The sequence below is a fragment of the Tachypleus tridentatus genome, chromosome 9 (assembly GCF_004210375.1).
Source record: "Tachypleus tridentatus isolate NWPU-2018 chromosome 9, ASM421037v1, whole genome shotgun sequence".
In the NCBI taxonomy this organism is placed as follows: domain Eukaryota; kingdom Metazoa; phylum Arthropoda; class Merostomata; order Xiphosura; family Limulidae; genus Tachypleus; species Tachypleus tridentatus.
Genome location: NC_134833.1, coordinates 6,470,846 through 6,496,325, shown reverse-complemented (window position 1 = coordinate 6,496,325; position 25,480 = coordinate 6,470,846). Strand labels below are relative to the sequence as shown.

General features: G+C 33.7%; 1 protein-coding gene across 1 annotated transcript in view; it reads right to left on the bottom strand.

Annotated features, from left to right (window-relative positions):
* The window catches only part of LOC143224709 (protein HID1-like), a 101,218-nt gene extending 75,738 nt beyond the window's left edge, over positions 1 to 25,480 (bottom strand). The window contains 2 exon segments of the mRNA XM_076452922.1: positions 25,124 to 25,272; positions 25,466 to 25,480. Of these exon segments, the coding sequence (XP_076309037.1) occupies positions 25,124 to 25,189 (66 nt within the window). The 5' untranslated portion in view covers positions 25,190 to 25,272; positions 25,466 to 25,480.

Sequence of the window (25,480 nt, the reverse complement as noted above, 5' to 3'; positions counted from 1 at the left end):
CATCCATGGGTAAAAAACCCATTCAAAGTGCAGGATAGATCAATGGATTTTAATGTAACAGAGTACGAAAAGTTCATTGATAGGGGTTCAGATTCCACATTGCAGCTAACCCTTGAGAAACTATCAGTTGAGTTTTGGTGCAGTATATCTACAATTATCTGAAAACATTCCTCCTCTTCCAACTACACATCTGTGTGAGGCCACATTGTTTTCAGATGCTTCAACCAACACAACGTATTACAACAGATTAAATGTAGAAACAGATATCAGAATCCAGCTGTCTTCTGTTAAGGCAGACATCAGAATCCAGCTGTCTTCTGTTAAGCCAGACATCAGAATCCAGCTGTCTTCTATTGAGCCAGACATCAGAATCCAGCTGTCTTCTATTAAGCCAGACATCAGAATCAGCTGTCTTCTATTAAGCCAGACATCAGAATGCAGCTGTCTTCTATTAAGCCAAACATCAGAATCCAGCTGTCTTCTGTTAAGCCAGACATCAGAATCCAGCTGTCTTCTGTTAAGCCAGACATCAGAATCCAGCTGTCTTCTATTGAGCCAGACATCAGAATCCAGCTGTCTTCTATTGAGCCAGACATTAAAGATATTTGAAAAAAGGTAAAACACCATCACTCTTCTCACTAATTTTCTTGTTTAGGAAAATATTGTTGTATTTCATAAAAATGTAACGTTTAACATTTAATGGGTTTATTATTGTTATCTTTAAATGAATTAATAAACAAATATTTAACAAATTTCCAAGTTTTAATTCCTAATACGGTAAATATCAATAGATATAACCCACATATACGAAAGCTCTTTGGGGTCCTCAACTTTTAGGAGTGCAAAGGGGTCCTGAGAGTAAAAAGATTGAGAACCGCTGAACTATGTAAAAAAGAGTAAGGCTTACAATATAATAATTATTTTGTGTAATTTGATTAAAGTCAGCTTAACTGGTGGAGCGTATGCGTGAGGTAGAGGATAGGTTGAACCTAGAAATTGTATTTTTCTTTTATTACCATTAGAATAGATAGACCTATTTAGTTCTGTATGCTGAATCCGAAATTATCCATTTTTACTCTATGGTTCACAGATGCTTCACAAAACATCGTATGTACTTTTACATAAATGAATCATTTTCATTGAAATCAAATCACATTTTATATTTCACACGTTACCAACCACTGGTTATAGATGTCTCTAAACCAATCGCAACATGAATCTCATTCATTGTTCTAGAACCCAAACATAACAATATAAAAACGTTCACTGTGGGGAACGAAATAATAATTTGAACTCAGTAAGTTTTTCTTCCCGATTTATAAAAAAAAAAAAAAAAAAAAATTCTTCTGTGATAAAAAACAACATTATATTATTTTCAAAATCTACGAATATAAAAAATCTGTCATTAAAATCAAAACTTTTATGGAGTTCAAATTCGCAGGCTTTTGTTGTTATTTATATATACATACTAATACATATATTGGAATATTGTGTGTGAAAAGAAACAGACTGTCTGAAATTGGTACAGCTTGAATAATAACACTGATTACGTAAAACGAGATTAAAGTAATCGGATGTAACTCAGTATGACTGATGTGGGAATTAACAGTTTTACTAATAAAGCAGAGAACAACGTTTCGACCTTCTCAGGTCATCTCAGGTTAACAGAGTTTATCATCACGAAAGTCATTGAATGTGTATTATGCTACATCTCTCTCCTGGAAGTGGATTTTCTTTTCTTTTGGTGTATTATAAAGTACAATACTGCATTTTATTCAGTGGCTGCGCCAGGGTGGGAGGGGGCTTGAGTCCCCCGAATGAGCCAAGCCCCCCCCCCATAATTGTTACCTACATATATTCACAAAATATGGAAAACACAATCGTCGTTGTTGCTTTACAATTAACATCAAAGAGACATAGATCTGTAGAACTCAACATCTTCATTAAGATGAAAGATAGTAAGCCTGATAGTGACCTTACTTTTCCTCAGAGTGTATTAACTTCGCATGGGATAATTCGTTTCTCCAATGTAAACTACGTCTTTATGTTATATTTCTTTTGATTTGTAACTTTACTCTTAATGGTACATTAAATATTCAATCTAAGCCAGGGGTCACCAAAACTACGGCCCTCGAGGTCATTTTGTCCTGCCAGCCAGCACCAAGCCGCTTGGAAATAAAAAGTGACATTTGATCAAATGTCCGACTGTCATAACAAAATAAATCACACCAATAGTCGCTTTAAGCTGGCAAACACAAGACGTTATGTTAAAAAGAAACAAGACTGTCACGTGCATTTTTAACCAATAGGAAAATTCTTCTTTCGTCCTTGCTGTCCCGTTGTTTGTGCACCTATCTATGAAAGCGTTAGTATTTCGAAAACAAGAACAGACTTAACCCTCGTCCTATCGACTCGTCTTGTAAATCTGCGGCCTAGGGTTACCGTTTCAGCAAGCTCATTTCTCTTAGTAGTCGGGTTATTCCCTTTTCGTAACTCGTTCTTAGGTAAGTATCGTGACAAACGTACGTTTCAATATATTTTGTTTGTGCGTTCTTAGACCAGCACAATACGTTTCTCACGGCGTTCTGTGTTTTTCATCTTCAGATCCTGTTTTTTTTCATCCATCGTTATGACTGCTTTTAAAAGAAGAAAAGTGGACTCTGAGTGTCGTGAAGAATGGGGAGAAAAGTACTTCTTTGTGGAAACCAGAAAGCTACTTGTGTGATATGTACCGAAAGTGTTGCCGTTTTGAAAGAGTACAATCTTATGAAACAAAACATCTATCAACATGTTTGAAATTTTCAGGAAAGTTCCGTTCTGAGAAATTTGAATCCATAAAACGAGTTTTTGAATCTCAAAAGAATCTCTTCACAAGAAAGTCTGCTGAAAATAAATCTGTCACTCGCACAAGTTACAAAATAGTGCATAGGATGGCAGAGCGAGGAAAACCTTTTACTGACGGCAAGTTCATCAAAGAGCGTATGATGGAAGCAGCAAATGAACTGTGTCCTGAAAAAGACAATTTCTTTGAAAGTATCAGCCTTTCAGCAACTTCAGTTGTACGGAGAGCAGAAGAACTTGGAGAGAACATCACATTACAGATACGCCAAAAAGCTAGAAACTTCCTATGGTATTCTCTGGCACTGGATGAGTCTACTGATCTCTCGAGTACGTCACAACTTCTCGTATTCATTCGTGGAGTTAATTTGGACTTTCAGATCACGGAAGAGTTGGCATCAGTTTGCAGCATGCACGGAAGAACAACTGGAGAAGACATTTTCATGGAAGTGCATAAAACTTTGCAAGACTATAACCTTCAGTGGAATCAGCTTAGAGGTGTAACAGTTGATGGAGAAAAAAACATGGCTGGAGTAAAGAAGGGTCTGTTGGGGCTGATCAGGAAACAGTTGGAAGATCTTCAACTCAAAGCGCTCTGTTCATACACTGCATCATACATCAGCAAGCACTCTGTGGAAAAGACTTCGATATTTCTTGCGTACTGAAGCCAGTCATTTCTGCAGTGAACTTCATTCGGGGTCATGCACTTAATCATCGCCAGTTCAAGGCGTTTCTTGAAGAAATTGATTCGGATTTCTGTGGCTTGCTTTTTCACACGGCTGTGAGGTGGCTCGGCTGTGGTAAAGTCTTGTCTCGTTTTTATAAGCTGAGAAGAGAAATAGATATATTTCTTATCGAGAAATATAGAGCCGATCCACTTCTGTTGGATCCAACCTGGTTGTCAAAGTTGTCATTTTTGGTTGACATCACATCCCACATGAATGAATTGAACTTGAAACTTCAGAGGAAGAATAACCTTGTCTGTGATCTCTATAGAATCATTAAAGGATTTCGGAGAAAGCTGTCATTGTTTGAAGTACATTTGGAAGGATGAAACCGCAAACCTCTCTCATTTTCAATGTTTCAATGAGTTTCATGCTGGAATCACAGAAGATGTCAACCTGGAGTTTCAGAAAAAGATTATTGGTGATTTAAATAAGTATTTTTAGAGAGATTTTCGGATTTCAACAGAATCGAAAGTGACATTCTGCTTTTTCAGAATCCTTTTGATTGTGTCATTGATGACGTGCCAGTGAAACTTCAGCTGGAGGTCATTGATTTGCAAGGAAATGACTTGTTGAAAGCAAAACACAGAGAGGGGCAACTTATTGAATTTTACAGCTGCATACCTGGAGATGATTTTCCAAAGCTGAAGCAGTTTGCATCTGTTACGGCATCAGTGTTCGGAACAACTTATGTCTGTGAACAAGCATTTTCAAAAATGAAGTATGTGAAGTCGGTACATCGATCAAGGTTGACTGATAAACATTTGAAAGCAATTCTAATGATTAGATACAGCAATTCAAAACTGAACATTGAAGATATTTTGAAAGTCAAAGGCCAATTTCATAAATCTCACTAACTTTTTTGCAGTTTAGTAAAATTCAGACATGTACTTACCATGTGCGATGTGACAATTGTTTTTGTTAATGTCACCTTCTTTGATAACCTTTTGGTAAAAAAAAATGTTGGTTATATTTCTGTTTGTTTTTTTTATTACATGTGTGTATTGCATGCTACTCTCACATGGCTAATGTGGCATCCTAAACTTAGTGTTAAGTCTTTTACAGAGAACTTTCGTTCTAACTTATGAGTATTGAATATATTGATCATGTGGCCCGCACTTCTCATTCCCCAAGTAATCTGACCCCTGTGAAAAATGTTTGGTGACCCCTGGTCGAAGCTAATCTTGATTTTCTTCATTATTATGTATTACCTTGGGTGGAATTTAGGTGAGCTTCCTCTTTTACATATACGCATATTTTCATAAACAGATTATTTCTCATTTGTAATAATTAATTATTAATCAGAGTATGAGTTTCCAATGAAAACTGCATTGAAAACGCAGTTCAAAATAACACACCTTTCTGAAATGTACCTTGGTATTTACATTATTATAATTTACCATCTATACTTCATATTGATGGCATTTTGGGAAGCCCCTCCACATTTACACCGTCCCCCCCCCCAACAAAAATATCCTGGCGCCGCCACTGATTTTATTTGTAGTAATTTCACAGGCAAGTGGAACATATTACGCACGTTTAAAATTTTTAATATTTGAAGAGGGATGATTGGAATATGAGGAATATAGCTAAGTCCGTCATGATTTAAAACAGCTTCGTAGATTAATTTCAAACGTCAAACCTAATTGTTGTTTTTTCATAAATTCACAAACATTTTTTACCTATCAAAATATAATACAGCGAAACAAAGACATTGTTCGATTTTCTTGGAAAACTCGGACAACGCCAGGCGATGTTGCTAGCTTAATACAAACTGTATACAATATCAACTTTTGAAGTGGGTACGCATGCGCTTATTTCTAACAAGTAACTTTTAGATGTGTGTGTCTTCTTGCAGTGAAGCCACATCAAGCTATCTGATGTGTCCACCAAGGGGAATCGTACCCCTGGCTTCAGGGTTGTAAGTTACAACTTGTAACTTCGAAGACTTACCGCTGTCCAAGTGAGGGTTTGGTTTGTTTTGAATTTCGCACAAAGCCACACGAAGGGTACCTGCGCTAGCCGTCCCTAATTTAGCAGTGTAAGATTAGAGGGAAGGCAGCTGGTCATCACTACCCACCACCAACTATTAGGCTACATTTTACCAACGAATAGTGGGACTGACCGTAAATTATAACGCTCCCACGGCTGAAAGGGCGAGCATGTTTGGTGTGACGGGGATTTGAATCCGCGACCGTCGGATTACGAGTCGAGTGCCTTAACCACCTGTCTGTGCCGGGTCACCCAGTGGGGACAAAAACATGTATCGAACAGTTTCATAATGGAAGCTTAAATTAGAATGTGTAAAATGCCAAATCCTTTAAAACTCGAAAGCTGACCACATTGAGCACCAGATGATGTTTCAGTGTAGATCAGTCTTCTGTTCAGTAATGAATCCAGTCTTATCTATAATGCTATCTCACGATCAGTACTAAATTAACAATGTAAGAAGCTAATAAACCAAGGTTTAGTAGGTATTGTGTCAAGCCAACCTGGTGAGTTGTTACACTGAATAAAACTGGCAGGAGTTAGATATAATGTGAACCAACAGATGTTCAACAAATTTGTTGTTACTATAACAACAAACTACCTCATCTTAACTTCATTCTCTCTCTCATATTTTTCACCCAAAACAAACACAAAACTCTACAAGCCTAATACAATTAGTGTCACAATGTTACTTGAAATTCCTCGAGATTTAAATCCAGTTCTTGATAAATTACAAATTATCATGTGGTTTCTAAGTAACTTTAAAACTAGTTTTAAATTGTTTTCATTTAAAGGATTAAATTTAATTTTATATAATCTTGTCTTTTTTTTCAGTGATTGCCTGCTCAACTTGTGTGCTGGAGTTCTCTATAGCTATCTGTGTTATCTATCCTAATTTAGCAGTAACATAAAAGAAAATACCTCTAGTAAATATCACCCACTTTCAACTCTTGGGCTATTCAATACCAGTGAAAAATGAGATTGATCATCATATTATAATGCTCCTACATGTGAAAAAAGTGAACATTTCTAATGACAAAACTCAAACCTACGAAACGTAGATTATGAATGGAACACACTAGTCACCGTTATGTCGGGCCTTCTCTATCTAACTCTGAACCTCTTCCAGTTGCGAAATAGAAATTTCCACAAGTAAAATACAATTTAAATCAATGAACAGATCGTTACAAAATTAATAGTTTATTCTATTCGTGTACGTCAGAGCATAAAATTCTTCCAGTCTATTTATAAGTCAAATTTTTTTATTCATTTTTACACGTTCAATAATCTATGTGCAAAAATCAACAAGGTATTGAATTTTATCAACTTGAAGAAATGTGATTGGTTTTGTTCAAAGTTTTCAGCAGAAGGAATGTTATTTGTCGATCTTACCTTTCACAATAGACATAAAACGAGTGGTCAATAACGGATTTTTTGTCAACGTTTTTATTCTAAACAGTGATGGATTGCACAGCACCTGTATTCTCAAGATGGCTGATGTAGGTACCAACACTTTAATTAAAATACAGTACAGAACAACATTTCGAACTTCTTAGGTCATCTTCAGGTTAACCTGAATATATTTTTTACTTCAAGTGGATATCTCGTCATCTTGAACATGGTACCCATCGTACAAATTAAAAACTAGTTCGTCCCGGTTGGCAGACCAGGGGTGTTCAGGAGAGAGAAAACAAATATATGTTTTTAGTTCGCCTACGATGAGTAAAACACCCACAAGGCTAAAAAAAACAAACCTACACTTCTTCGCTACTATACTACCAGGTTCGTTTTCATCGTGCCCAAAAATATCATTTGCTAATTCAGCCACTATGGCATGAAAGTTTTTGTCGTCATAGTTACGAAACGTCCTGCCAATGAAAATGAAGTGAAAAAAAAAAACAATTATTTGTTATTTTGACACTTAATTTAAGTTAGGCTTCAGTGATAAAACTAACTTATGGATCCCTTGGAAACACCAAATCTTCTGAACGACGACGCTACGGGTACTTTACGTGATTGGAGCGTCCTCTGTGTATGGAAAGTGGCCGTATTTTCTCATATATTTCCAATAAATATTTTTAAATAAACGAGTCGCATTCTAATATTTTATTATCCTTTCGTTACATACTTTCCAGATTATATGTCATTGTATGACCCTAAAATACTTGTCCTGCCTTAAGTCATTCCCACAGTAGATTTGTTTGTTCCAAATTCACAGCTACGGCTAAATAAGCCCTCTGGCAGCAAGTACGGTCAATAACATTTAAAATGTATTGCAGAAACTATGCTTATTATTCAATATTTCCGTTCGGTCTCAGCACTCTCACTAGAACTGTTTGTATAAAATTGTTCACTATATAAATCATTATTTTAAGACAAGTAAAAACAACTTTTTATTCAATACGTTATAAAACCGTGTTTTGACTTCTTATCAACAAAATCGATCACGTCACGCACAGGGACTTGATTTAAAAAAAAACGCTGTAAATCAGTGAAATTTAAATAAGTTAGATGAGTACAAACTACAATTACGTTAAAACATACACCTTACCTCTCCTCCTAAATTAAATGTAACCCGTTTCCTCCTGAACGAAAAACAACACGAGATCATGTGGAAAAATACTGAAGAGTGTTCCTATAATCTCCCGACCAAAAGGGATTAATCTGTGTTAGTATGTACGAAACTCAAGCCTGTATTTAATAAGCACCAGCTCAAAACGACCAGCAAGAACTACGAGTCTAGGATGCCGTATTGCAAACGTTTATATAGACTTCCGCGCGATAAACAAGAACAAAAGTGAAAAGGGAGGGTGAGCTGGTATTATCTAGGGTAGATGACTATCACACTGACAACACAGTGTGTTACTAGGATGAGCTGAATAATGCATCTGCAGGAGCACATACGGACTTACACTTACATAAGACTTGCAAATTAGCAATATAATAATAAATTTACCGACAAGTGTAGTCTTTGATTAAACACTTTCTAAGGTTCCTCACCTTTGGTAATGTCATTACTTACGTAAATATTTTGGTAAATTATTAATGAATCGCATTTTTATACTTTTTTAAATACATTTAACCACTAACATCCAATCAGGTTAATCGAGATTTGTCACAGTTTTAACCGGCACAAACGGCAATCTCTCAAATAAGTACTTCACGTCACATGGCCACCGAAATAAATGAAGAGCTAAATACATACAACGAAGTTAGATTTATATGAAATCGTTAAAAGAACAGTAAGACGGTTTACTCCGTTGAAAGCCCTCGCGCGAACGGACGGCGTGCCTGCACGCTATTCGTAATGTAAGAATACCAAAATAATTCGCAAAAATTCATTAAAAAAATCAAAATGTGTTATTTTGTGTTGGAAATTCGCGCAAATCCACGGTAGTGATATCTGCTTAAAGACTTCTTTAATTTTGAAATGACAGACTAGAAGGAAGGTACGTCATAAAGAGCTACTCTAACCGACTAGTCGAATTTGACTGTCCTTCTTATAACGCATTCACGACCCTGAAGTGCGGCGCGCTTTTTTTACGGCAACTACAAGCGAGTTTGAAACCCTTAGATTTACAGATCGGCGACACGTTAATCACAAGGCCACGCACAGTCCAGGGTGTGCGTGAAGAAGTCAATTGTGGCAAACACGTGTTGAACTGTGTGTTCGTCACTGGTGCAAAATATGTGACAGTTGAGGGCGTCCTCCAAAAGCCTGACAAAGGAGTCCAAAACCGAATAATGTACGTGTATAACTTAAATGTATGGCAAGCAATTACACGCACAGAACACAAATGTGTTGTTGTTGTTTTTTATGTGCTAAGTGCATGTAATGTTACGCTTAAATAAGCGGAATTGTGCTGTGGTAGAACATGAACGTATTCAATTTCGGCCACCTTTTATCATGGTCACACGAGTTCCCGGCACTGACAAACTCTTCTGTCCATTTATCCTGAGTCGCTACAGTACACATCTCAATGTAAGGTCTGATATCACTTACAATATATGTAGGTATATCTTACATATGTATTACTGAGTCGAGCCACATATCAAAGCGTTGCGCAAATACAATGAACGTTTCTTCATATTTTCCAATGATTTGTTATTATCTCACTTTGCACTCTGTACATACAGACGGATGAATCATTTTGTAAGATGGAGTACCAGAAGGTAATAATGTCTTCGATACGAATGAACCAAGTCAGTATCTAATTTCAGCATGTTTCTCTTTCATTTTCCTATAAATAACTTCAAACTCTATTCATAATGGATCAGACCAGCTCAGTGACTTGAGTATATATTTCAAAATTCGGTATGTATATTTTTGATTCTTGACACAAGCTAAAAACCGTAGAGATCCGCTACTCAACTTTTCACCACGTGACACTACACGTACATTATAATTTTGCTTACGTTTTCTATAACTCCGCCTCCACGAAAAATAATAATGTCCAATACTTACCAAAAATAACACAGAACAAAAGACCTTTTACTATTAGTATCAACGCAAAACTAAACATCATAGCTATAGACTGTAAGCTATTCATCCTGCTCACTCTTCTAATGTCACACAACTATTAATTGACAGCTACCTGTTCACTCTTCTAATGTCACACAACTATTAACTGACAGCTACCCGTTTACTCTTCTAATGTCACACAACTGTTAACTGACAGCTACCCGTTTACTCTTCTAATGTCACACAACTATTAACTGACAGCTACCTGTTTACTTATCTAATGTGACAACTATTAACTGACAGCTACCTGTTTACTCTTCTAATGTCACACAACTATTAACTGACAGCTACCCATTTACTCTTCTAATGTCACACAACTATTAACTGACAGCTACCCGTTTACTTATCTAATGTGACAACTATTAACTGACAGCTACCTGTTTACTTATCTAATGTGACAACTATTAACTGACAGCTACCTGTTTACTCTTCTAATGTCACACAACTATTAACTGACAGCTACCTGTTTACTCTTCTAATGTCACACAACTATTAACTGACAGCTACCCATTTACTCTTCTAATGTCACACAACTATTAACTGACAGCTACCCATTTACTCTTCTAATGTCACACAACTATTAACTGACAGCTACCTGTTTACTTATCTAATGTGACAACTATTAACTGACAGCTACCTGTTTACTCTTCTAATGTCACACAACTATTAACTGACAGCTACCTGGTTACTCTTCTAATGTCACACAACTATTAACTGACAGCTACCCATTTACTCTCTAATGTCACACAACTATTAACTGACAGCTACCTGTTTACTCTTCTAATGTGACAACTATTAACTGACAGCTACCCGTTTACTTATCTAATGTGACAACTATTAACTGACAGCTACCTGTTTACTCTTCTAATGTCACACAACTGTTAACTGACAGCTACCCGTTTACTCTTCTAATGTCACACAACTGTTAACTGACAGCTACCCGTTTACTCTTCTAATGTCACACAACTATTAACTGACAGCTACCTGTTTACTTATCTAATGTAACAACTATTAACTGACAGCTACCTGTTTACTCTTCTAATGTCACACAACTATTAACTGACAGCTACCTTCTAATGTCACACAACTTTACTCTTCTAATGTCACACAACTATTAACTGACAGCTACCTGTTTACTTATCTAATGTGACAACTATTAACTGACAGCTACCCATTTACTCTTCTAATGTCACACAACTATTAACTGACAGCTACCTGTTTACTCTTCTAATGTCACACAACTATTAACTGACAGCTACCCGTTTACTCTTCTAATGTCACACAACTGTTAACTGACAGCTACCCGCTTACTCTTCTAATGTCACACAACTATTAACTGACAACTACCCGTTTACTCTTCTAATGTCACACAACTATTAACTGACAGCTACCTGTTTACTCTTGTAATGTGACAACTATTAACTGACAGCTACCCATTTACTCTTCTAATGTCACACAACTATTAACTGACAGCTACCTGTTCACTCTACTAATGTGACAACTATTAACTGTCAGCTACCTGTTCACTCTTCTAATGTCACACAACTATTAACTGTCAGCTACCTGTTCACTCTTCTAATGTCACACAACTATTAACTGACAGCTACCTGTTTATTCTTCTAATGTCACACAACTATTAACTGACAGCTACCTGTTCACTCTACTAATGTGACAACTATTAACTGTCAGCTACCTGTTCACTCTACTAATGTGACAACTACCTGTTTACTCTTCAAGTGTGATACATCTATTAACTGACAGCTACTTGACCGCTGTTCCAAACTGTCACACCTATGACCTGAAGGCTACCTGACTAATCTTCAAAGCATCACTACCACTACACAAACTATTAGATGGTTGCTATGTTTTAACTTGGTTGAGGTAGCAATTGTAATTAAATAATGTTATTGGCAAACATGAGATAATTCAAACATAAAACAAGTGAAGTGACCAGTCATGTGATCTGATACATAAATGTTTAATACTGAAGAGGATGAGGTGAACAAATGCTAAAACAGGCTTGAAATCCAACTCAATGACAGAAAATGTTTATCAATAGGTTGTATTGTCACCTCAGGGAGTAGTGCATGTGGTACATCAATTTGGCAAACCTGAAACACACAAGTCAGGGAGAAGATTCTCTGGGGTAATACTGGGCAGGATTTGTACATGTTAATCACCGATGAGAAATAACTTCTGACAAGTTGTAGAGCTACATATGGAAAAACAAATGGTTCTAAGACTGCATCCATGCATAGTGCAGAATTCATTGAGGTTATAATGTAATTAAAATTGCATTTTTTGTGTTGTTGTTTGTGATTCAGTCTGGTATTAATATTTACATATCTCAATGGTTTTACCAACACGTTTTTTGAGCAGTATGGAAAATGAAAACAAATAAATTTGTTGACAAAACTATAAATGTCAACAACCTCAATATTGCTTACATTAAAATCACAAACATATTTACAGATGAAGTTTTTAGATGTTTACAATGATTAACAGGTTTGTGTTAAATGTTTACAGTGATTCAACACCAGATGTCTGAAGTGATTCAAACTAAGGGTAAACAGACTCGCACCAGATGTTTCACTTAACCCTTGTTTACACAGCACGTTTCACTTAACCCTTGTTTACACAGCACGTTTCACTTAACTCTTTTTTACACAGCACGTTTCACTTAACCCTTGTTTACACAGCACGTTTCACTTAACCCTTGTTTACACAGCACGTTTTACTTAACCCTTGTTTACACAGCACGTTTTACTTAACCCTTGTTTACACAGCACGTTTTACTTAACCCTTGTTTACACAGCACGTTTTACTTAACCCTTGTTTACACAGCACGTTTTACTTAACCCTTGTTTACACAGCACGTTTAACTTAACCCTTGTTTACACAGCACGTTTAACTTAACCCTTGTTTACACAGCACGTTTAACTTAACCCTTGTTTACACAGCACGTTTCACTTAACTCTTGTTTACACAGCACGTTTCACTTAACTCTTGTTTACACAGCATGTTTTACTTAACCCTTGTTTACACAGCATGTTTCACTTAACTCTTGTTCACACAGCATGTTTTACTTAACTCTTGTTTACACAGCATGTTTCACTTAACCCTTGTTTACACAGCATGTTTCACTTAACCCTTGTTTACACAGCATGTTTAACTTAACCCTTGTTTACACAGCATGTTTCACTTAACCCTTGTTTACACAGCACGTTTCACTTAACTCTTTTTTACACAGCATGTTTCACTTAACCCTTGTTTACACAGCATGTTTCACTTAACTCTTGTTTACACAGCATGTTTTACTTAACCCTTGTTTACACAGCATGTTTTACTTAACTCTTGTTTACACAGCATGTTTCACTTAACCCTTGTTTACACAGCATGTTTAACTTAACCCTTGTTTACACAGCATGTTTCACTTAACTCTTGTTTTACACAGCATGTTTAACTTAACCATTGTTTACACAGCACGTTTTCACTTAACCCTTGTTTACACAGCACGTTTTCACTTAACTCTTTTTTACACAGCATGTTTCACTTAACCCTTGTTTACACAGCATGTTTCACTTAACCCTTGTTTACACAGCATGTTTCACTTAACCCTTGTTTACACAGCATGTTTCACTTAACTCTTGTTCACACAGCATGTTTTACTTAACCCTTGTTTACACAGCATGTTTTACTTAACTCTTGTTTACACAGCATGTTTCACTTAACCCTTGTTTACACAGCATGTTTAACTTAACCCTTGTTTACACAGCATGTTTCACTTAACTCTTGTTTACACAGCATGTTTAACTTAACCCTTGTTTACACAGCACGTTTCACTTAACTCTTGTTTACACAGCATGTTTTACTTAATTCTTGTTTACGACATACCTTATCCATGACTGGTTTATCACAGGTCCCCACCTTTTCACAATAGTGTTGTTACTTTACTGTTTATTATTTTGTTGCACATAAGTTTCTTGTTTGTTACTCAGTACTCACTCTGTCTTGAATGGACCAATGAACCATGTCAGTATTTAACTCACACAATCCTAAAACAAGAGAATTATATTTCAAACTGTAAAACAGCAACTAAAATTATGTATATTAATGCATTTTAACATGAGCCCATACTGGGGGTTTCAACCATATTCTAATTACACTAAAGAAATTTCTTTGTTTAAACAGTTTATCACATAATACAACAGCATGTAAACAATTGTAATAAGTTTTCAGCTGTAATCCATGTTTATTTTGTTCTCTACTGTTGTTGTATGTATAAGAAAAACAGTTTTAATGCCACACTCTCTGCTCCAGAGCTATCTATGTGCAGTTGTCCCCTAATTCTGAGCTGAAAGAATAGAGGGCAGCAGCTAATTAGCAGCACTAACTGTCAACTACTGTCTGATTGAAATATCGGACTTGACTATCAATCCTATAGTGCACCCAGTGTGAAGGGTGTTATTGCAGCAGCAGGATGAGAATTGTCAATACTTTGATTTGCAGCCTGCATAACTGACTTCTAGCCATGTTTGACTCATAGCTGTAAAAAACAAATATGCGTCTTATGTCGTTTGACAGTTCCATACACTGAAACATATGAATATTACAACACATGAAACAGACTAGCAGTTTCACTTGCCACTTCTGTAATTTTGTTTTGATGCATTTAAATAAAAATTAAGTCTCTATTCATGGTGCCTTATGTTTATATGTAGAAATATTTGCATGTGTATTAATACATACAAATTAGATAATAGAATTTTGTTTTCCAAAATATTAATAGTTTTGCATCATTTCAACATGCATCTTAATCAAAATATTAATAGTTTTGCATCATTTCAACATGTATCTTAATCAAAATATTAATAGTTTTGCATCATTTCAACATGTATCTTAATTTCTTCTGCATCTCCTACAAGGACACATGTACCACAACTCTTGGTTTCTCTTGACCAGCCATGCATAGTTGTCAATTTCAAGCATTCACTATTTCATAAAAAACAAACACAAAACTACATAACCTACAAAGGGTTGATATAAATTCAGAAAAAGTGTTAACTCAAACAGGGAAAGAAAAAAAACATGACAGGACGTGATCAGTGAAAACACGTGTTTACAGAAGTGATACACACAACTTGCTTTACTGCTCTTTCCTATTCAATTTAACAGACCAGCGTGACTTAATCCAACTGAACAACACCAAACATAAAGGTTTGCACTAACCATGTACGGTCACGGTTTTCATTTCCAATTTACTTTTTTTCTCAAACTGAACAATTCTAGCGATGACAGTTTGTACTTGTAATATATTCTATTAATGTTTACCATTTTCACCTTTTTATTTTCTTAAACTGAACAATACCACCACTGAAGGTTTGTACTAACAATATATTTACAAGGTTTTCAATTACAATCTCAACTTCTCTCAAACTTAAATATATCAACAATGAAAGTTTGTACTAACAATATATTTACAAGGTTTTCAATTACAATCTCAAATACATTACAAGTTGTAATGTAGTTTGAGAAAGATAAAAGACTAGTGAAGTGAGTCGTAATGTAGTTTGAGAAAGATAAAAGACTGGTGAAGTGAGTCGTAATGTAGTTTGAGAAAGATAAAAGACTGGTGAAGTGAGTCGTAATGTAGTTTGAGAAAGATAAAAGACTGGTGAAGTGAGTTGTAATGTAGTTTGAGAAAGATAAAAGACTGGTGAAGTGAGTTGTAATGTAGTTTGAGAAAGATAAAAGACTGGTGAAGTGAGTTGTAATGTAGATTGAGAAAGATAAAAGACTGGTGAAGTGAGTTGTAATGTAGTTTGAGAAAGATAAAAGACTAGTGAAGTGAGTTGTAATGTAGTTTGAGAAAGATAAAAGACTAGTGAAGTGAGTTGTAATGTAGTTTGAGAAAGATAAAAGACTGGTGAAGTGAGTTGTAATGTAGATTGAGAAAGATAAAAGACTAGTGAAGTGAGTTGTAATGTAGTTTGAGAAAGATAAAAGACTGGTGAAGTGAGTCGTAATGTAGTATGAGAAAGATACAAGACTGGTGAAGTGAGTCGTAATGTAGTATGAGAAAGATACAAGACTGGTGAAGTGAGTTGTAATGTAGATTGAGAAAGATAAAAGACTGGTGAAGTGAGTTGTAATGTAGTTTGAGAAAGATAAAAGACTGATGAAGTGAGTTGTAATGTAGATTGAGAAAGATAAAAGACTGGTGAAGTGAGTCGTAATGTAGTATGAGAAAGATAAAAGACTGGTGAAGTGAGTCGTAATGTAGTATGAGAAAGATAAAAGACTGGTGAAGTGAGTCGTAATGTAGTATGAGAAAGATAAAGACTAGTGAAGTGAATTAATAATGTAGTTTGAGAAAGATAAAAGACTGGTGAAGTGAGTTGTAATGTAGTCTGAGAAAGATAAAAGACTGGTGAAGTGAGTTGTAATGTAGTTTGAGAAAGATAAAAGACTAGTGAAGTGAGTTGTAATGTAGATTGAGAAAGATAAAAGACTAGTGAAGTGAGTAAATAATGTAGTATGAGAAAGAAGATAAAGACTAGTGAAGTGAGTTGTAATGTAGTTTGAGAAAGATAAAAGACTGGTGAAGTGAGTTGTAATGTAGATTGAGAAAGATAAAAGACTGGTGAAGTGAGTTGTAATGTAGTTTGAGAAAGATAAAGACTAGTGAAGTGAGTTGTAATGTAGATTGAAAAGATAAAAGAACTAGTGAAGTGAGTTATCGTAATGTAGTATGAGAAAAGATAAAAGACTGGTGAAGTGAGTAATAATGTAGTATGAGAAAAGATAAAAGACTGGTGAAGTGAGTTGTAATGTAGATTGAGAAAGATAAAAGACTGGTGAAGTGAGTTGTAATGTAGTTTGAGAAAAGAAAAAAGACTGGTGAAGTGAATGTCGTAATGTAGTATGAGAAAGATAAAAGACTGGTGAAGTGAGTCGTAATGTAGTATGAGAAAGATAAAAGACTGGTGAAGTGAGTTATGTAAATGTAGTATGAGAAAGATAAAAGACTGGTGAAGTGAGTAAATGTAATAGTATGAGAAAGATAAAAGACTGGTGAAGTGAGTTGTAATGTAGTTTAAGAAAGATAAAAGACTGGTGAAGTGAGTTGTAATGTAGATTGAGAAAGATAAAAGACTGGTGAAGTGAGTTGTAATGTAGATTGAGAAAGATAAAAGACTGGTGAAGTGAGTCGTAATGTAGTATAAGAAAGATAAAAGACTGGTGAAGTGAAGTAAATGTAATGTAGTATGAGAAAAAAGATAAAAGACTGGTGAAGTGAGTTGTAATGTAGATTGAGAAAGATAAAAGACTAGTGAAGTGAAGTTGTAATGTAGTTTGAGAAAAAGATAAAAGACTAGTGAAGTGAGTTGTAATGTAGTTTAAGAAAGATAAAAGACTGGTGAAGTGAGTTGTAATGTAGATTGAGAAAGATAAAAGACTGGTGAAGTGAGTCGTAATGTAGTATGAGAAAGATAAAAGACTGGTGAAGTGAGTCGTAATGTAGTATGAGAAAGATAAAAGACTGGTGAAGTGAGTTGTAATGTAGTTTAAGAAAGATAAAAGACTGGTGAAGTGAGTTGTAATGTAGTCTGAGAAAGATAAAAGACTGGTGAAGTGAGTTGTAATGTAGTTTGAGAAAGATAAAAGACTAGTGAAGTGAGTTGTAATGTAGATTGAGAAAGATAAAAGACTGGTGAAGTGAGTCGAATGTAGTTTGAGAAAGATAAAAAGACTGGTGAAGTGAGTCGTGTGTAATGTAGTTTGAGAAAGATAAAAGACTGGTGAAGTGAGTCGTAATGTAGTTTGAGAAAGATAAAAGACTGGTGAAGTGAGTTGCAATGTAGTTTGAGAAAGATAAAAGACTGGTGAAGTGAGTTGTAATGTAGTCTGAGAAAGATAAAAGACTGGTGAAGTGAGTTGTAATGTAGTTTGAGAAAGATAAAAGACTGGTGAAGTGAGTTGTAATGTAGTTTGAGAAAAATAAAAGACTGGTGAAGTGAGTTGTAATGTAGTTTGAGAAAGATAAAAGACTGGTGAAGTGAGTTGTTCATGTAGATTGAGAAAGATAAAAGACTGGTGAAGTGAGTTGTAATGTAGTTTGAGAAAGATAAAAGACTGGCAAAATGTGTTATACTTGTGTATTAAAACCTGCTTTTAATTCAATGCAATACGTTACATGTGTGTGTGTGTGTGTGTGTGTGTGTGTGTGTGTGTGTGTGTGTGTGTGGAGTATTTGTGGTTAAAGTAGCTCAAGATTCAATCTCACAGTATTAAAGTTTCACAAAGTATATAGTGGACAATCTCACAGTATTAAAGTTTCACAAAGTATATAGTGGACAATCTCACAGTATTAAAGTTTCACAAAGTATATAGTGGACAATCTCACAGTATTAAAGTTTCACGAAGTATATAGTGGACAATCTCACAGTATTAAAGTTTCACAAAGTATATAGTGGACACACAGAAATAGCATGCTTTGTATGTTAGTACTGTGCTTTCACACACTGTGTGCCACATCGTTTAGCTGTGGTAATTATCTGGTCACTCAAACATAACTTTCTATGGCAACAGTGAGTATTAAAGCTTCTTCATCAAGAGTATACTTTCAAAGTTTACAAACATCTATGCATTTAACACATGGTGTTTCATTAATGGCTCTATGTATAGACTACGAACATGAACGGCAACAAACAAAATATACTCTCATTATTAATAAACAACTGATAACTATTCTTTGATAGATTGTTTGGGCAGAGTATTCATGACAAATTTTTGTAGAATGAACAGCAACTGCCTGTTGTGGAGACACAAGTGTAGAGGACAAACTTTCAAAAGTCTTCTGTCTGAAGATGAACAGTGGAAAACCTTCAAAACATCATCCTCTATACTTGTGTCTCCACTGCCTGAAGATGAACAGTGGAAAACTTTCAAAACATCATCCTCTATACTTGTGTCTCTACTGTCTGAAGATGAACAGTGGAAAACCTTCAAAACATCATCCTCTATACTTGTGTCTCCACTGCCTGAAGATGAACAGTGGAAAACTTTCAAAACATCATCCTCTATACTTGTTTCTCCACTGCCTGAAGATGAACAGTGGAAAACCTTCAAAACATCATCCTCTATACTTGTGTCTCCACTGCCTGAAGATGAACAGTGGAAAACCTTCGAAACATCATCCTCTATACTTGTGTCTCCACTGCCTGAAGATGAACAGTGGAAAACCTTCAAAACATCGTCCTCTATACTTGTGTCTCCACTGCCTGAAGATGAACAGTGGAAAACCTTCAAAACATCATCCTCTATACTTGTGTCTCCACTGCCTGAAGATGAACAGTGGAAAACCTTCAAAACATCGTCCTCTATACTTGTGTCTCCACAACAGGCAGTTGTTATCCATTCTACAAAGTTTCATCATGTATAAAATAAATACTGTCCATATTCAGAAAACAAAATATACACAGGTGTCAGTAAACAAACATGAAATGTACTCTCCAGAATCAGTAAACAAACATGAAATGTAATATACAGAATCAGTAAACAAACATGAAATGTAATATACAGAATCAGTACACAAACATAAAATGTACTCTCCAGAATCAGTACACAAACATAAAATGTACTCTCCAGAATCAGTACACAAACATAAAATGTACTGTCCAGAATCAAGAAAAAAACAAAATATACTCTCCAAAATCAGGAAACAAACACAAAATATACTCTCCAGTGTCAGTAGACAAACACAAAATATACTTTCCAGTATCAGTAAACAAACACAAAATATACTTTCCAGAATCACAAAACAAACAAAATATACTCTGCAGAATATTTAAATTATATATCAAAATGGCTGTTACACAATTACTACCCTCTATAAAGGAACAAATCTATCATCAGAGAATATAGTTTAACATTATACAACTATTACTTGTACCATATTTATGGATGTTAAAATACACACGTAAATTACATGCAGTTTAAAACTACCAAGAATTATATGAGAGTTCACTGGTGACCTGCTTCCAAGAAAATCTGCAATTATGAAAGTCTTAACAGAACTACAAAAAACAAAAAAGATAAACTTGTGTGAAGCGCCATCTATTGCGAATTAGTAAAATCATGTATTTTTCACAAAAACCTGTTATAGAAAGAATGACATACCTCTATTTCTACAACATTTTACTTTTGAATTACAACAAAACAATTCTAGTTCCAAACAGTTTTTATAGCAAGCATCTAATTGTATTTACCAACCTCAACCAGGAACGTTATCTTTACAAAAAACTAAAAAAAACACACAAACATACACTTTAATAAATAATACATGTTCACATTTGCACTGCAAATGATAAAACGTGTTTACTAGATATGGCCACAAAGTGTAACATTCCTGTTTACCACCACAGATTAATGTATTTACATTCTATAAAAGATATTAAATATTACTTGGGGCATAAAATGTACATTATGATTAACTACTAGCAATAAAATACATGAATCAGATACAAAACTTTCTTCTGATTTTAAAATCACAATAGTGGCAATCAAAATATTATATTCGATATGTGATGTAATGTTGTAAAATTACTGGTGTTTTAAAAACAGTAAGAATTCACAGGGAATTATTGTTATTACCAACAATATTTGTATTTTATTCAATATGTAATGTAATGTTGTAAAATTACTGGTCTTTTAAAAACAGTAAGAATTCACAGGGAATTATTGTTATTACTAACAATATTTGTATTCCATTCAATATGTAATGTTATAAAATTACTGGTCTTTGAAACATGGTAAGAATTCACAGGGAATTATTGTTATTACCAACAATATTTGTATTTTATTCAATATGTAATGTAATGTATTGTAAAATTACTGGTCTTTTAAAACAGTAAGAATTCACAGGGAATTATTCTTATTACCAACAATATTTGTATTCTATTCAATATGTAATGTAATGTTGTAAAATTACTGGTCTTTTAAAAACAGTAATAACTTACAGGAAATTATTGTTATTTCCAACAATATTTGTATTCTATTCAATATGTAATGTAATGTTGTAAAATTACTGGTCTTTTAAAAACAGTAACAATTTACAGGAAATAATTGTTATTACCAACAATATTTGTATTCTATTCAATATGAAATGTAATGTACTAAAATTACTGCTGTTTTAAAAACAGTTTGAATTCACAGTAAATTACAGTTATCACTAACAATATTTGTATTCTATTCAATATGTAATGTGATGTTGTAAAATTACTGGTCTTTTAAAAACAGTAAGAATTCACAGTAAATTACAGTTATCACTAACAATATTTGTATTCTATTCAATATGTAATGTTATAAAATTACTGGTGTTTTAAAAACATTAAGAATTCACAGGGAATTATTGTTATTACTAACAATATTTGTATTCCATTCAATATGTAATGTTATAAAATTACTGGTCTTTGAAACATGGTAAGAATTCACAGGGAATTATTGTTATTACCAACAATATTTGTATTTTATTCAATATGTAATGTAATGTGTTGTAAAATTACTGGTCTTTTAAAACAGTAAGAATTCACAGGGAATTATTCTTATTACCAACAATATTTGTATTCTATTCAATATGTAATGTAATGTTGTAAAATTACTGGTCTTTTAAAAACAGTAACAATTTACAGGGAATTATTGTTATTACCAACAATATTTGTATTCTATTAAATATGTGATGTTATGTTGTAAAATTACTGGTCTTTTAAAAACAGTAATAACTTACAGGAAATTATTGTTATTACCAACAATATTTGTATTCTATTCAATATGTAATGTAATGTTGTAAAATTACTGGTCTTTTAAAAACAGTAACAATTTACAGGGAATTATTGTTATTACCAACAATATTTGTATTCTATTAAATATGTGATGTAATGTTGTAAAATTACTGGTATTTTGAAAACAGTAAGAATTCACAGGGAATTATTGTTATTACCAACAATATTTGTATTTTATTAAATATGTAATGTAATGTTGTAAAATTACTGGTCTTTTAAAAACAGTAATAACTTACAGGAAATTATTGTTATTACCAACAATATTTGTATTCTATTCAATATGTAATGTAATGTTGTAAAATTACTGGTCTTTTAAAAACAGTAACAATTTACAGGAAATAATTGTTATTACCAACAATATTTGTATTCTATTCAATATGAAATGTAATGTACTAAAATTACTGGTGTTTTAAAAACAGTAAGAATTCACAGTAAATTACAGTTATCACTAACAATATTTGTATTCTATTCAATATGTAATGTGATGTTGTAAAATTACTGGTCTTTTAAAAACAATATGAATTCACAGGGAATTATTGTTATCACCAACAATATTTGTATTCCATTCAATATGTAATGTTATAAAATTACTGGTGTTTTAAAAACAGTAAGAATTCACAGGGAATTATTGTTATTACTAACAATATTTGTATTCCATTCAATATGTAATGTAATGTTGTAAAATTACTCGTCTTTTAAAACAGTAAGAATTCACAGGGAATTATTCTTATTACCAACAATATTTGTATTCGATTCAATATGTAATGTAATGTTGTAAAATTACTGGTCTTTTAAAAACAGTAACAATTTACAGGGAATTATTGTTATTACCAACAATATTTGTATTCTATTAAATATGTGATGTAATGTTGTAAAATTACTGGTCTTTTAAAAACAGTAACAATTTACAGGAAATAATTGTTATTACCAACAATATTTGTATTCCATTCAATATGTAATGTTATAAAATTACTGGTCTTTGAAACATAGTAAGAATTCACAGGGAATTATTGTTATTACCAACAATATTTGTATTTTATTCAATATGTAATGTAATGTAATACTGATTGGAATTCTACATCAATTTAGGAGGGAAGGGAAGAGAGATCAGATAGAAAACACCATTTTAAGTTTATTCTTCACTACGTGCATGATGAAAATAGTCATAAGTACCTCTCTCCTATAAATATAGGAATAATTAAGAAATATAAAACAAGATGGCCACCACACACTAGACACTTAAAACTAGTTGTATTTTATTGTACCTTATTTTATTCATTTTGTTTTTCATTGTTTTTTCTTCTTCTTTCTTTTATTATTAAAATTTCACCAATAAATATATATGAAAAAAAAGATTACATACATAAAAGTGAAAAAAAAACACAAGAAAAGGAATAGAAATGTTGAAAAAAAAAAAAAAAAGGTAAATGAACATTATACATGGACACTGTCCTGAAAAGAACCCAAGTACTGAGAAATACTCTGGTCCTAAGTCTACCCAATAACACACTCCAACGAGTACATGACATGAAAGTTAGGGATGGAGGAATAGGTCTCGTGCACCTGACCCTCCTGGGTATTCAAAAATTAACCTTCCCAAATACCCACACAGAAGAAGCAAAGCAAAGTCAGGCACCCTAACCACCTGCTATGCCAGGCCCAGGAAAGCTTTAGAGCTGGTTAAAAAACAAATTTGGAAATACTAGTGAGCTTGCAAGAAACTAGCTGCTTATGCTAAAACAAACAGCATGAATTTTTAAAGTATGTTAAAAATAAGAAAAATGTTAAGACTGGGAGAGAACACCAATAAATACGGATCACAAAGATTATGTTCAAATCTATGAACTGTCTGAGTTTTTTAAGGTTTTTTTGTTAGAGGTGAAAGTGTTCCTGTTCCCAAGTATTCTGTGGGAAATATTGGAACTGATATGAACTGTGTATAAAGTAATCTTCAGTGGTCAGTATACAGATTGAGAAATTAAAAATGGATAAAGCAACAAGGTCAGACAAGCTTTTCTTCTGGTGAAACATCAGCCATGTGGAGCTGTGTTTTTCATTTGTGGTAGGTCAATAGACAGTGGACACATGTCTAAATATCTGAGAATTGCTAATGCTACTCCATTTTTAAAGTTGCCTAGAAAATTATAGGCTTGTTAGTCTTACTTCAAAGTTAGAAAATATCTTGGAGTCTGATAAAGAAATCTTTATAAAATTATACACACAGTAGTTATAGTTCTCTTATTCTGTTCTACAATTTAGTTCATATGCTTGGACAACCAGTTTTACCTCATGTTTGAGGCTGTTCAATCTTGTTGTCATATGTTTGGTTGTACAGATAATTCAGAAATACATAAAAACAAAATTTCTGTACTTTTAAAAATATTTAGGTTTTGTAATAAATAGTTTACAGATAACATCGATATGCAAACTGTTTATGTGAACCAACATGTGTTTCTTAATCTTTTCACTATTGTAACACGGTACATTGTGTTGATGCTAAAAACACTAAAGTGTTAAACTGGTACTGAAAGTACTCTGTCATGTTCCTAGGGGATATTCTGTGCTCCATATACAAATAAATGATGTATCATGTTCAGACTTCTTAAAATATCTTTATCACTAAAAATGATCTCCCACTGTAACAGAGGTTTACATAACAGTTAAAAAGGGTCATTATTACAATGACTTTAGTTTTGTATGTTACACAGGTATTAGAAAAACCCTATACTTTACATCAAACTGATATTAAACCATTACCTAACACTAGAAGTCTATACTTGATACAACAGTTATTAATATGTCTACGTGTGGCTATATAATATCAAATATACTAAAATACTCGTTTATACATTAATGCATAAAATTATTTTGAATATTACTTTCGCTTAATTGTGCCTTCATGGGATTACATGTATAGTGTTAACTTTATAAAATTAAATCTAAAATAATAGATGGGCTTATAATTATAAAGTATTGCAAACCGTTCAAAAGTACTTGTTTCACGATATTAATTACGCAAATTAGGCTACAAGTTACAAACTATTTGACTCGCAAGGTAAGCATGCATAAATTAGTGGTAGTGGTACTAATGTTACATATTGTCAGTGAAAGTGTATATAGATGCCTGACAACAAAAAACATTCTGTTCCGGGAACGATTCTTTTTTTAATTCTCTCGATGTATGTAATATCAACCCTATCACTTACCTGTGTTTTTGTAGTGAGTTGAATTACTGCCTTTCGAAAGTTCAGTTTTGTGTCCGTGTTTCCCATCCCAATTCTCCATAAAGAAGATACACTCTTCCTTCGCGCATAGCCAACGCGTCAAACATACAGCTGTCACAACAAAGCGTCATCTAATACAAATAATAGTAATGGATGTTTGACTGATAACTGAAATATAATTTCAAGAGAAAATTTCTGTTCTTGCTTATATTTATTATATTTAATTTATCATGGCAAAAAGATAATAAATCATCTTAGAAAATTTCATTATTATTCCACTAAAAGAAAAATACACTATGTACTTAATATAGCACGATATCTTACTCATTTAACGTCTTA